General features: G+C 28.2%; 2 protein-coding genes across 3 annotated transcripts; one reads left to right on the forward strand and one right to left on the reverse strand.

Annotated features, from left to right (window-relative positions):
• Positions 1–1,874: 1,874 nt before the first annotated feature.
• Ccm3 (programmed cell death protein 10 Ccm3) lies at positions 1,875–5,398 on the reverse strand. The gene is made up of 5 exons (XM_088257714.1): positions 5,201–5,398; positions 4,641–4,818; positions 3,425–3,557; positions 2,578–2,739; positions 1,875–2,146 (listed from the first exon to the last, which is right to left on the reverse strand). Exons 1-5 carry the CDS (start codon positions 5,384–5,386, stop codon positions 2,062–2,064), a joined length of 744 nt encoding a protein of 247 aa, XP_088113840.1. The 5' UTR covers positions 5,387–5,398; the 3' UTR covers positions 1,875–2,061.
• A 173-nt stretch (positions 5,399–5,571) lies between these two features.
• On the forward strand, positions 5,572–11,202 carry LOC148310898 (WD repeat-containing protein 55 homolog). 2 transcript variants are annotated; one of them, XM_088257713.1, is made up of 6 exons: positions 5,572–5,750; positions 6,266–6,437; positions 7,451–7,782; positions 8,443–8,560; positions 9,008–9,182; positions 10,405–11,202. In XM_088257713.1, exons 2-6 carry the CDS (start codon positions 6,266–6,268, stop codon positions 10,898–10,900), a joined length of 1,293 nt encoding a protein of 430 aa, XP_088113839.1. In that variant the 5' UTR covers positions 5,572–5,750; the 3' UTR covers positions 10,901–11,202. The 2 variants fall into 2 exon arrangements, with proteins under 2 accessions (XP_088113839.1, XP_088113838.1); XM_088257712.1 differs by lacking the exon at positions 5,572–5,750 and adding an exon at positions 5,968–6,156.
• The last annotated feature ends 3,314 nt before the right edge of the window (positions 11,203–14,516 follow it).

Here is a 14,516-nt window from a genome sequence, read left to right on the forward strand (position 1 = left end):
CATAAAAAATCTATGGAATTATTTTAAAATGCAAATTTTGAATACTTAGTAACAATCAAACGACTCTTATAACATAGTCTTGTGTTTCGGTCGTATACCGATTTTTTTAAACACATTTGAAAATAAATTATTAAAAAAATCCTCATATTGTATTAATTGCATTATAAAATTCTTCTGCCATTCTTTAATTTTACTTTTCATTTTTAAAAGAAATATGAAAAATTGAAATTGCACTTATAGAAAATTGTACAAGGATTTTAACTCTCCTTATCCTATTTAACAAATCTCACAGGTTCGTTTCCTCCTTTCATTAAGCACTTTTTCAGAAACGATTTATACGAGTATCATTAAATTGTTCTGTTCTTTCTTAAATGCAAAGCAATAGGTACTACTTTTATAAGAGCAATTGTTGGATAATAAATCAATCAACAGCCACTAAGGGGCAGGGTACATACTCTAAAAAGATCAGATGCCAAATGATAGAGATGTCTAGTCAGGTAATATATTCTTACGCTTGGGACCACATTTTGTGAAAAAGTTTTGCTTCAGAACAATCCACCAATCAGAGAGTTACTAAGTCAAGTTGGTCTCAAGAATATGTTATTGGCATGTACACTACAAAATCCTATACAATCGATTTCTCGGTTAAGCCGTATACATGAAAAAATGTTAAAAAATAAATTCTAAACTATGCTATATGCCGTTATGTATACCTTCCCTACTTGCTTAGTAAGACGTATGTGTTGAAATGTGAGATGACTAGAAACTTTAAAAAAGGATATATATCTTGCACTTGAAAATATATTTTTTAAAAATATGGTACTAAAAAGTATCGTTTGGATTAAAGGTGGGAAAGATCTGATCAATTAGGAGATCTGGATCAGTGAATCTTTATTCTAATGTCGAAACAATAATCTTAGTTCGAATAAATCGCACTGATAAGGCGGAAGAATTTTTATCACTCATATTATGATGACTTAGAAATAAAACAAAGATTATCAAGGTATTTTACTAATATTTTAAGCCATAAACATGATACATAAGTGAGATACTGTTATTCTATCAATGCGGACAACAAATGTGTTCAGCCCTCAAAAAGTGTTTTGATTTAAAAAAATAATATTGTGATTAAAAAAAATTTTTTTTTCAAAGATTGTCTCGGATAACCCGCTTCCCGGTTAACCTGACTTCGGAAAATCGGGAGGGTACTGTATTTTCACACTAAATGAAGAGAAAAAAATGACAATAACTTAACAATTAGTTTGTTTATCTCTGTTGGCGCAGTTATGTTAATGATGCCGCCTTCCCTAATAAGATAAAAAAATTGTTTTACACATGCCTCATTTGTTATCCTTTATTTGATATATTGTATTAACAATTCTTTTTACCTTTTTGAAAAATACATTTTAAGAAAATAGAAATAATCTGCTGGTTCATAAATATGAGTGGCATTGGGTGGATCTGAGGGTTATCTGGTTGTATATTTATCATGTTATTTTTGTTGTTAATTGACTGATGTGAAGTCAGTTCTTTGAGATCTAATAGTCTATAGTTTAGTGATGATTATGTATTTTTTTTTTACAATGCTGAAAATTTATATGCTCAAGCAATGTATTTTTGGTTTACAGGCAAAGCGCTGTATTTATGGATCTACATATAAAAGGATTGTGATAGCAATCTCCTGGGAGTTCCTGGGAGTTAGTCTTAATATTGTTTCCTAAATATATGTTTATATATATATATATATATATATATATATATATATATATATATATATATATATATATATATATATATATATATATATATATATATATATATATATATATATATATATATATATAAATATATATTTGAAATAAAAAGGCATAATATAGTTAACAATAATTTATTTGTATTACTACAATTTTATTGTTTTCGTGAATGATTGACACTGAAATATATAAAATATATCTATAAATATTTTATAACGTCTAAGTTCAATTAAAAACTTGAATATAAATAAAAATTAATGAATCATAATAAACATGGAATGCCTTACAAAATTATGTGTCAATTAAGTTATTCACATTTGTTTTTAACTGTGTATATTATCTGGTTAGTTTGATGAATCAAACATAAGGCACTTATGAACACTGCGTTTGCTCTGAAAAAAAGAAGAAAAAAAACTATTATGTAAAGAATAAAATGAAAGAAAGTTACATACTTAAATAAGCAGAAATGGATGATATATTTATTTGGTTGACAGTTCAATAGAATAGACTAAAATTCTAAAAAAGTATATGGAATTCAAAAAGATAAGGGAAGAATTAAAATTTAAAAATATTTTTGTAAAATTTACCGACAAAATACATATAATGTAAATATTTCTGGATAAAATAATATAATAAGACCATTTGGGTTCACATTTCCAAGGGAATCAACCGTAGACAGCGATATTTATTATTACAATATACTCATAGAATAACCAAATAAATATTATGAATATTTGAATTCTGAAAATTTAGCAATTACCAGATATTTCATAAAAATCGATATATTACGCAATTTTTGAAATACATTTAATGAAAAACTTACTGTCCTTCCTTGAAATATTCTTTCAGAGTATTTGAAAAACGTTTTGAATACTTGACAAATTCTCTTTTTCGTTGTTCTAACGCCTGCTTCCCAGCGCCGGGAGTAAATGTAGATACTTCATTTACTGCATCTAATAACTTCTTGATAGCTGAGGCTATTTCTCTAAAAAAGAAAAAAAACAGACATTTAATTCAGTCATGCAAAACAAATATAAAGAGTAGTTTATTAAGTGATATTATCAATGCTTCTGTAAAATTGCTCAAAATATCATGTTCGATGATACATTGAATTTTGTGCCGGTCTTGCAAAATACAATGAAAACAAGCACAAACCCATTGTGATTCATTTAAATACTATCTGGTTATAGAATGAATCAGCCATGGAATTGTATTATTTTTAATATAATTTTAAAAAAAAAAGAGAAATATTTGTGTATTTATTATTTACACAAATATTTCAATTTCATACTATTTCTGTAAGCCTAAGCGGCTCATTATTAGAAATAGATATCAAACTGTGGTAGAGTTGGTTTGAACCAAGAAACTCTGACTCAAGAGTCCGCGACACTAACCACAAGGCCACAACCCGACGCTTGTATTTTATATATACATATTTCATTTTATACATTATATTTTATTAGACTTCTAATTGGGTATCACAATTAAATGGAATTATAAAAAAGTAAAATCAGAAGACTAAACACTGACTGCTACTGGACACTTGACCATTAAATTTATGTAAAGCGATTGTGCTTCGACCAAAACACTCAATTACGAAAACAACTTGATAATTTTTTAAAGGTTGTGCCCTGCCGCCATTAGATGGGAATAGTATTCGCAAAACTTACTTTATCGTTTCAAGAAACGTCTTTCTGTCAGTAATCTCGTCAGGAATGCGGCTGAGAATTTTTTTGAGGGCTGCAGACTTCTTATTTAACTCTTGGAATGCATCTTCTGATCTGTTTAATCGAAGTTCGATAGCTGAAATACAAAACAAAAGTATGAGTTTTATGTATCAGTGGTGAATCTGGGGCCTAAGGGAATGATGAGAATATTTTTCCATAAAGTCATAAAAAAACCATGCTAACAAATAAATTGATCAAAAACGTGATTCTTATATGAGTAGTTTCTTAGGATTAATGAAATCATAGGAATTTAAACTACTTACACACACGAATCTTCACACATGAGTAGTTTCTTAGGATTAATGAAATCATAGGAATTTAAACTACTTACACACACAAAAAGGTTAAAAAAGAATTTAAACTACTACACACAAAAAGGTTCATTTTTTAAATTTTTTTAAATTTTTTTAATTTAAATTTCACTTGGGAAACACTATTTCTTTAAATCTATTGTGACATGAGTTTTGATGGATTTCATATTATTTTCAAACACCGTATGTGAAGCGTACATAAATTAAACAATACATAAAATAGCCAAAAAATTCCCTGATGATATGAAACTGGATTTAAATTTAAAATTATTTAAATAAAAAATATTTATAGTAATAAAGTAGATAACGGAACGATATTCAATTATGACTATGAAGTTGATACATTGGTATGACACCCCAGAAAACAAGAATCAAGGAATATGAATTATATTTAAGAAATAATGATTTTTCTGAGTTCGCTAACCGTTCAATGGATTACAATCACACATATAACAACAATAACGTAGAAATCCTAAATAATATTTATACGAAAAGTCATAAACTGCAACATGTTGAAAACTTAAATTCAAAAATAATAATAATCCATAGCTAACAATTTGACAATGACTAAACCTTCCCCCCAATTGTCCATGTCCCCACTGATAAAGAAACAGCTCCTATTCTCGATGTCACAAGGACACAACTCTAAAATTTAGAGTAAGATTTACACACGATGTTTGAAAATGATGAGGAATACATAGAAACATGTGTCATAATAGATTTTAAGAAATAGTGATACCTACTAACAAAGTGAAATTAAAAAAAAAGTAACTTCTCTACCCATGGAGCAAAAGAATAAATATGAAACCCATAATATATTAATAAGATTATTAAAAGAATTAACCTACCGTCAGCTTCTGTTATGCTGCCCTGAAGTCTGAGGATGCTTTCATTCATATTAACGGACATGTCCGCTCTACGAAGAATACCCAGTACCAAATCATAGCTCAAGCCAGGGATGGTGGCCTCTGCTCGTGCCAGGGCAGTTCTCAGGGTCTGTGACGCTCCAATGTCACATCTTTCCAACTAGAAATAGAAAAATTAACTTATATAATACGAGAAAATAAAATAATTATACATGGAATGATTGTATAAAAAAAGTACATGTTTTGTATTTTGTTGAGCAATTTAAAAAGGGGTTAATTAGAAACAGTCATGTAAAAAAATATTTAATCTATTTTGAAACATATTGCGACAGGGTGTGGTACATGATAAGTTATATATATTTTTACAAAACTTATAGATTGAGGAATAATACGTCAATTGCAAAAAAGAAGTTGTATAGTCTAAACGACCAGTGATTAATATATTCGTTTAATGTAGAGAAAAGAAATTCGGAGCATGTTAAATGGTAGCCAATTTTTACACAAGAATTCGATGTTGACACGAATATAGTTTTTGTACTAACCTGTGTAAGAACAGGGCGTATCAAAACTGGAAGAACGAGTGAGGTTACGGGAGTTTCATCTCCCATTGTCATCCTTACAAAATTAAATTTGAACGATTTGTCAACGAAAACTAAAACCCACACGCACCACCAAATGAAAATAAATAATATGTCACAATTTAATCGTAGCCTTCTGTCACAAATCATTCGACCAAAAGCTTAGAAACATAAAAAATTAAGATTGAAGATTAATACGTACATAGACAACAAATTGAATAAGAAAGCCTTGCAGAACTTTGTGTGATATTTTTTTTTAATGATGTAAAAGTAGATAGGTACTTTTCAAAATGTATTAATTTATATATCGTGACAAGTAAATAGTCTATGCTCACGGGATTGAGTTGAGGTTATGTTTGAATAGACATATTTTTTTTTTATTTCTCGCCCGTCAGTTTTCAAAGTGCTCCAAAACCGGGCATTTACATGTGTTAATTTTTATTTTATTGTTATATATCCGAAGTAAATATTATCTGATAACCCATCGGATTCGTTTTATCTTCTGAAAAATAAGGTGACTGGACTGATGTTAAAAATATGGATAGTTTTGTAAATTTATACGTTTGTGGAATATTGCGCTTATCGCATATTATTATCATTTTATGTTAATGTATTTTACAGCAAACTTTAGCGAATATTGTTTATTAAAAGTATGTTATCAGCATATTGAAATTATAATAATAAAAATAATACATTTTTAGCAACAAGATCAACAGCTGTTTCTGGCTCTTGTTATTGATTTTTGTTCAAAGCGATACGCTTATCAGTCTCTTTGCAATAAAAACTTGTTGGTGTTTTTCCGTTAACAAAGAGAAGGTTATCTTGTATGAATTATTATTTTAGAAGATTCATTACTTCAAAAAAAAATAAACAAGCGAAAGTCTGATTCGGAATTGTGGGAGTATTATATGCAAACTAGGGTATTGATTACACTTCTCTCCATTATATTAAGGATGGAGAGAAACAGATGTTTGATTAAAAAAAAACCCATTTTTGATTGATTTTTTCAAAACTTTTATTTCTTTTCAGATGGTGTTGAACAAAAAGGGATTAGATGCACAGGAAGATGATGACACATTTTTATTGGGAAATGAGAATGAGATTGATGCCAATAATATATCAGACTTAAGCTCTCTTGGCTCAGAATTTGATGATACTTCAGATTCTGAAAATGAAGAAGACCTTGAAATGGTTGAGGACGGTGCGTACAATATTTAAATTTATCACGATAAACACTTTGTTGTTTGTTGGACTATTTATTTATTTCTCAAATCTATTGACCTATTTGACGCCTATTCAAATTGGTCCGAATTGAATATTTGATAGATTATGCATAAAACATTATATGGTATCTGAGCACATAAACCAATATCCATATGGATTATATTATTTTTAAATCTTTGCCCACAATTACTGGTATTTTCCCTCGTGGAATTGTTATCATGATATAGATATCTCAACAGAGAGAATGTTGAAGTCTGGGTGTTACTGGGTTTACAACCTGTTATCAGCTGGTTCAACTCTTTACCCACAGTTGGGGACAGTGTGTGTCCTTCGATAATGCCCTCACGCAGTTTGTAAAAGTTTCGTACCCAAAAATCAAATATTAATTTCTGTGCTTTGAGTTTGACATTTGATTTTTGGTTTTAAACTTTGCTAATTCTTTATACTACCGACATCTGTGGAAAAAATCTTGCTAAAAAATCCTTTCCTATTGTAAAATTGTAAAATTGTATAATTAATTAAGTTGATCTTGGCTTCCAATGTAATAAATCAAAATATATCTGTATTGCACTCTTTTTAAAAATAAAAATAGCAGGACCTCTATAATCCAAACGCTGAAAATTTACCCTCTGTTCAAACTAGTGGAGCATTCGGATTACAGTACGGAGAATCTGAGTATTTTTATGAAATAAAAAAATTCTTTTTTGTGAAATTTTGAATGTTTTTATTAAACTTTTTTTAAAGAAATCAAAATTTTTAGTAGGTCAAGATTTATTTAATGGTAAGTAAAACGCTCGACATTTGGTAAGCAGCTGGCGCAATGTTGGTGGTAGCACAGATTTACGTTTTTAAGAAGTGCGGGAGGGATGAGTGGGCGTTCGGATTACAGAGGTGTTCAGAATAGTGGGTTAAAGAGGTCCTGGTGTATTCTGAAAAGAAAAATAAATGATAAACTTTATTGAACTTGTGTTATTTTGTCGCCATCGGTAGAAGCTGCAGATTCATCTAATAATGAAGAGGAACAGAAAGAGCCCGAAGCTGAAGGAGAAGACGATGATGACGAGTTAGTCAAGGCCATAAAAGCAGCCAAAGAGATACAGAGAGACCACCCTCCTGATATCAAAACAGAAGATTGTGTTGTGGACCTGTGTTTCCACCCAGACCAAGATATCCTGGCTGTTGCCTCCATCACAGGAGACGTGTATATCTACAAGTATACCAATGAAGCCAACGAGCTAGTCACGACGCATGAACTGCATACCAAGGCCTGCCGAGATATTGAATTCAGCGAGGATGGATCCACCCTCTTCAGTACATCTAAGGTAAAGAACTAGGTATTAATACATTGTTTGCGGGAAACGCTGAAAAGTGTCTTTTACATACTGTTTGTAGAGAGTGGGAGACACTTATAAGCATTTTATTTGCTACTTTTGATAGAGCGCGTGCACGCATAAAAAAATTACAGATCGGAATTGGGTTTGCACTTACTTGTGATTAGTATACGACTCTAATTAGTATACTAATTATAGGGTCAGGATTGATGAAAAAACTACCCGACAACAATATATAGCAGTGCCCGAATAAAAGTCATATTTAAAATATATTTGCTTGTCTCTGCATCTTGTCTTAATGTCATTTATTCCGAGAGATGTCTCCATATGTCCCAATATTAACACTTAAAATCACTTGACCTTGCCTGATGAAATAAGTAGGAAAGTCATACATATAAACACATAAATTTTGCTGGTGTTGCGAGCCCAAAAAATAACTTAAGACCTATTAACACGGTTGTAGCATTCAAATGGTTAATTATCAGAAAAACTGCCGGAGAAATTTGCATATACTGTAGAATTTCACTTACAATTGTAAGTAAAATTCTTTAAATTACTCCATAGTTCATAAAAACTGGCTTTAGGTACTATGGAGCGGTGTTCAAAATACTACTTGATGTGTGGAATAATATATGTATTATGTTTTTACAGGACAAAAGTATCGCACTGACAGATATGGCAACTGGTAAATTAAAAGGATTTTATGATAAAGCTCATGAAGTACCAATTTACTCGCTGAAAGTTATTTCTGAAAATTTAATTACCACAGGTAGTTATTGACTTATTACACTTGCGTATTTTCCTTTTGATCAATGAATTAAACACATTTTATTAGATATTTCTAAAGCATTTGTAGCATTTTAATGAACTATTTTGTCAAATTAAGAATTGAATCGGTTATGCAACAGAAGCCCAGGCTTCAATATGTTTTTTTGTTCCTTGGCATGAAAAAGGCTAATCTGATTTTTCAGTCATGCAGTGTATATATGTATTATATATTATAGGTGCCTTAACTTGAGATGAAGAATCTATCCTTTTTATATGAAAGATGATGGAAGTCTGAGCATCCCACTTAATTATTATCTAACTAATTATTATCTGTATAGGAGTCTGTAATTTAAAAAATTATATTTTCTGACTGTTGTAAACGATTAATTTTGGTTCATATTTCTTCCAAACATTGTAATTTTATTTTGATTGTTTTATATTTTTGCAGGTGATGATGATGGTACTGTCAGAATGTGGGATATAAGAGAGCAACGTACTATTCCGATATTTTCCCTGAAGGTTTCTGAAGATTACATATCTGACATGATAACAAACTCGGCAGCTAAATATTTAGTCTGTAGCGGAGGTGACGGCGCTTTGAGCACCATTAATATGAATGCGAGGTTTGTGTTATTTTTGTTATGCTATTTACATATTTTTGTACCATTTATTTTAAGTCCATATTTTGATTTCAAATATAATGAAAATTGAACTTATAAACAAAGGTTTTATGTTATTTAATTTAGTATTTATTAGGTCTAGTTTAACACACTGTTGTCGGGCGGATTTTTCATGAAACCTGACCCTAATTAGTATATTAATTAGGGATCTATACCAATCGTAAGTAACCTAATCATAAGTAACCGGAAACCCAATTCCGACCTGTACAATATTTTTTGGTATCTCTAGCGCTTTACCAAAAATAAGCAAATAATAAATAACGCCTATAAGCGTCTCCCATGCTTTACCAACAGTATGTAAAAAACGCTTTTAACAGTGTTTTTTTTTTACATACTGTTGGTAGAGGCAATGTGTTTCCCGCAAACAATATGTTAAGATTAACCGACTCACTGCATAATAGATTATTATGTGTTTTTTTTTTAAATTAGCAAATAAATCAATAAAATAAAAATCGCAGGCCAATTAGTAGGTACTATTCTTATTGATATTTGTAAAAAAATCATGGATAAATAATTAACATAAATAAATAATTCCACCGTCTTTATTTCAAAAGCGCAAAAAACAAATAATTTATAGCCTCATCAAGCGTGATTTTATTATTAGCTTTAACTGCAAGTCGGTTTCGCAAAACTTGGGAACCATGTTACTGTACTGCGGAGTTAACATATCCTGTAATGTATTTTGCATTCGGAGTAGGAACTTTACGCATTGGTTAAACGACACTGCTTTAAATTTTTTAAAACCACGCTTGCTTGTAATGATGCAATATGTTTACCCGCTTACCGAATTTTGCAAATGACAATGATAAATTAAATTACATATTTTTGTAAACACAAAGAGAGTGTTAAAATTCCTTTTGTTCGTTGAGTATTTTAAATCCAATATTCCTTCCGAATCAAAATAGCTTACTATGCACATCTTATTTAAAGGTTATCCCTGATGCTTATAGTCATCATTTAGAAAATAAATTTGCTGTATCATTAATGATCTTAAGATTAACATTTATCGGAACTAAGCAACATATCCATAGTTCTGACAATATTGTATCTCAATTGTTTTTCACATGGGAATTCAATTGGCATAAGTATTATATTCATCGACTAGTAAATAAGTATTGTTTATTTCTCATAGTAAAATTTATATATTTTTTCGTCATATTTGCAGGAAAATCTATGTTCAATCTAACGAGTATGAGTGTGAACTGACATGTCTCGGGTTGTTCAGGAATGATACAAAAATATTGGCTGGCACATCAAAGGGCAAAATGTATCTTTTCAATTGGGGGGAATTTGGTCTCCACAGCGATGAGTATCCGGGCCCCAAGCAGTCAGTTACTTGCATGGTGCCAGTCACCGAGAACATTGTGGTCATGTCCGGAGAAGACGGGATACTTCGAGCCACACACCTCTTCCCCCACAAGCATCTGGGAGTTGTCGGTCAGCACAAAATCTCGGTGGAGAGAATGGACATATGCAATTCCGGAACGTACATAGCCTCTTGCTCCCACGACAACGACATCAAGTTTTGGAATATCTCTTACTTCAATGATATGGAAATCAGCACGGCTTACAAGAAGCAAAATAAAAGGAAAGACTTAAGGAATAATCTGCCTTCCAGCAAAGCGAGAAATGCGTCAGATTTTTTCTCTGGAATGAGTTAAATTATTTACTATTGAAAGGAATACTATTTCTCACCATTTTTTTATGAATGTTTTTATTATTGTAATCCATATACTCAATTATTGGAAAAAAAAAAAAAAATTCACATACATAAATATTAATATATTTATTCATTGCAAATACATGGAATTAATGTATCATAAATTTATAATTTAAAATATATGTGTACACGTTCATCAGAAGGAAAACCAGTGAAGGCATAACCAAGTAAATATTTATGTTCAAAGATACATATTATGAGTTGTATAATAAGAATATAAAATAAATACATGGTGTTTCAGAATATTGAGCTTTTATTTTAAACAAATCACTCCTTCCATATACTATTGTGAGCAACAGATTGGCAATTATAAGTTTTTTTTAATGTACATTGTACATTGTTTTTATTTCCGAGTAACAAATTATTATTATTATTCACATAAACTAAGCGCAACTTATGATTTTACTGTTTTTCTGTGAGAGCTGTTTCGTCTTGCTAGGGCATTATAAATATGTAAAAAAAAACAAGCGGACATATATAAGTGCAAATTTGTAAAGCTTGCCTTAATGCTAGATTCTATGCTTGCAATCCCTAATCATATAGTAGGGAATGGGGTTTTCTAAAATAATGCGTTCAGAACTTTTGCAAGATGTTCGTCGAAAATAATTTACGACGATAATGTCACACAGAACTCCCCATTTACATGGTTCTGCGAAACTGTTTAAAAACACACAAAAAAAACACATAAAAAAGTTATCAAGTCAAAAAAAGTAAACTTAAATAAAAAAAGTTATAAATAAAGTAAAAAAAGTATTTTTTAGTAAGTAAAGTATAATAAGGATTTAGAATTACCTATAGATTTATTAGTATTATTAAAACCCTTATCCGCACCCGATGGATAGGGCACTGCATCATATACGCAATGTTATCTTGATTGTTAACACATGAAAGGTGATCAGCCCTCCGCTTCAGGCACCAGTCCAGGGTAATATTGAATACACACTAGAGTGAAAAATCTGTTATATTTACTTTAAACCCCCCTGGGAATCGAACCCGGGATCTCCAGTACGGTAGCCAAGCGTGCTGACCATTACACTACGTAGGCGGACTAAATAAAATAAAAATTATACATGTTTAAAAAAAACTTGAATCGAAACATTGGTATGACGAATGTTTTAATATGAAAATCATGAAAAGCCAATTAATATGCATTAATTGGCTTTTAATTAAATTTACTAATAGTTTACTTTTTACGGGTGTCAAAAACTAGGGAATGCGATTTGCGTTTACGAATGCACCTAGCGGGAATAAAAAACAGAAAATAATCCTGTTAACACCTTTCATTTTTTAATGGGATGATGCCAACCTGTCATAATTTCAACAGATTTTAGGAACAAAAAATATAACTAAGGATCCCGTTGGCACGGGACCCCCTTTTGTTTTCGCACTCCGCTATAATAACAGTGATTAGCGAGATTGCTAGACACGGCTGTTACTTTTTATAAACGTGATTTTTTTATGCAATATCATCACCCAACTTTATAGCAAACAGGATTTTTATTGCTTTATCTTTTCGATTAACTGACGCAGGTTAAAAATCGGTTTATTATTTTTAGTAATAGTTATAAAGACGAGCGCGTGTCTTGACTTATGTGCATACAGTGGCGACTCTGGTTTTTCTATAGATGGGCACAAATTACATTTAAAATGCGTCACCAATAAAAAAATTTTGAGAGCGATTTAATTATTTATTTGGTATCTTTGTTTCTTGAAAATGTAGCTAAAAAAAATTCTTAGCCCTTTACAGATGACGTCATTATCAACATTAAGTATACTATATCATTCTCCGATCGATATTATTTATCCATGTCTATGTATTAATACATCCATTATTAAATTACATTATTTTTGTGTTGGCAGTTAGTTAAAATGACAGTTAAAATAAAATGATATAGAATGATGTCTTGCTCTTTCGATCTTAATTTCAGAAACCTTCAGAGATACGTAAAAAGTAAAATTCCTTGACAAATCGATACATTGAATCATAGGTATACAATAATTTTGAGAAAAAAATCATTGTTCCTCGAAATACAAACGTAGGTAACTAAAAAGAAAAATTGCTTGGTAACTAATTGATGAAATTAACAGGTGTTGTAGGCATTTCAACAGAAACTAGGAAGTATTTATTTTTTATTAGGTATGAAGGGAATATGGAAGTGAATATTCGTATTTACTTTTATTTAAAAAAAATTGTATATTATATGACAAAATACAAAAACCACATGCGAGTTCCAAATGCCATTTGTTGAAATTTCTGTTAAATAATACAGATGAAAACTTAATTTATTAATGCAAGTGAGAATTCTTTCCGTATTATATAACTGACCAGGAATCACCTGAATATATATATATATATATATATATATATATATATATATATATATATATATATATATATATATATATATATATATATATATATATATATATATATATATATATATATATATATATATATATATATATATATATATATATATATATATATATATATATATATATATATATATATATATATATATATATATATATATATATATATATATATATATATATATATATATATATATATATATATATATATATATATATATATATATATATATATATATATATATATATATATATATATATATAATATATATATATATATATATATATATATATATATATATATATATATATATATATATATATATATATATATATATATATATATATATATATATATATATATATATATATATATATATATATATATATATATATATATATATATATATATATATATATATATATATATATATATATATATATATATATATATATATATATATATATATATATATATATATATATATATATATATATATATATATATATATATATATATATATATATATATATATATATATATATATATATATATATATATTATATGACAAAATACAAAAACCACATGCGAGTTCCAAATGCCATTTGTTGAAATTTCTGTTAAATAATACAGATGAAAACTTAATTTATTAATGCAAGTGAGAATTCTTTCCGTATTATATAACTGACCCGGAATCACCTGAATAAATATATATATATATATATATATATATATATATATATATATATATATATATATATATATATATATATATATATATATATATATATATATATATATATATATATATATATATATATATATATATATATATATATATATATATATATTTATATATATATATATATATATTTATATATATATATATATATATATATATATATATATATATATATATATATATATATATATATATACATATATATATATATATATATATATATATATATATATATATATACATATATATATATATATATATATATATATATATATATATATATATATATATATATATATATATATATATATATATATATATATATATATATACATATATATATATATATATATATATATATATATATATATATATATATATATACATATATATATATATATATATATATATATATATATATATATATATATATATATATAT

The sequence above is a fragment of the Brachycentrus maculatus genome, unplaced genomic scaffold (genome assembly GCF_059751285.1).
Source record: "Brachycentrus maculatus isolate JH-2025_06_01 unplaced genomic scaffold, ASM5975128v1 h1tg000086l, whole genome shotgun sequence".
NCBI classification, from domain to species: Eukaryota; Metazoa; Arthropoda; class Insecta; order Trichoptera; family Brachycentridae; genus Brachycentrus; species Brachycentrus maculatus.

Excerpts from the sequence above, each read along its gene's own strand:
- Ccm3 (XM_088257714.1), bottom strand. The coding sequence starts at position 5,386 with ATGATTTGTGACAGAAGGCTACGATTAAATTGTGACATATTATTTATT. Across the intron at positions 2,740-3,424 it reads ACGTTTCTTGAAACGATAAA|AGAAATAGCCTCAGCTATCA; the intron begins GTAAGTTTTGCG and ends TTTCTTTTTTAG. Across the intron at positions 2,147-2,577 it reads GAATATTTCAAGGAAGGACA|AGCAAACGCAGTGTTCATAA; the intron begins GTAAGTTTTTCA and ends TCTTTTTTTCAG.
- LOC148310898 (XM_088257712.1), top strand. Across the intron at positions 7,783-8,442 it reads CCCTCTTCAGTACATCTAAG|GACAAAAGTATCGCACTGAC; the intron begins GTAAAGAACTAG and ends ATGTTTTTACAG. Across the intron at positions 9,183-10,404 it reads ACCATTAATATGAATGCGAG|GAAAATCTATGTTCAATCTA; the intron begins GTTTGTGTTATT and ends TCATATTTGCAG.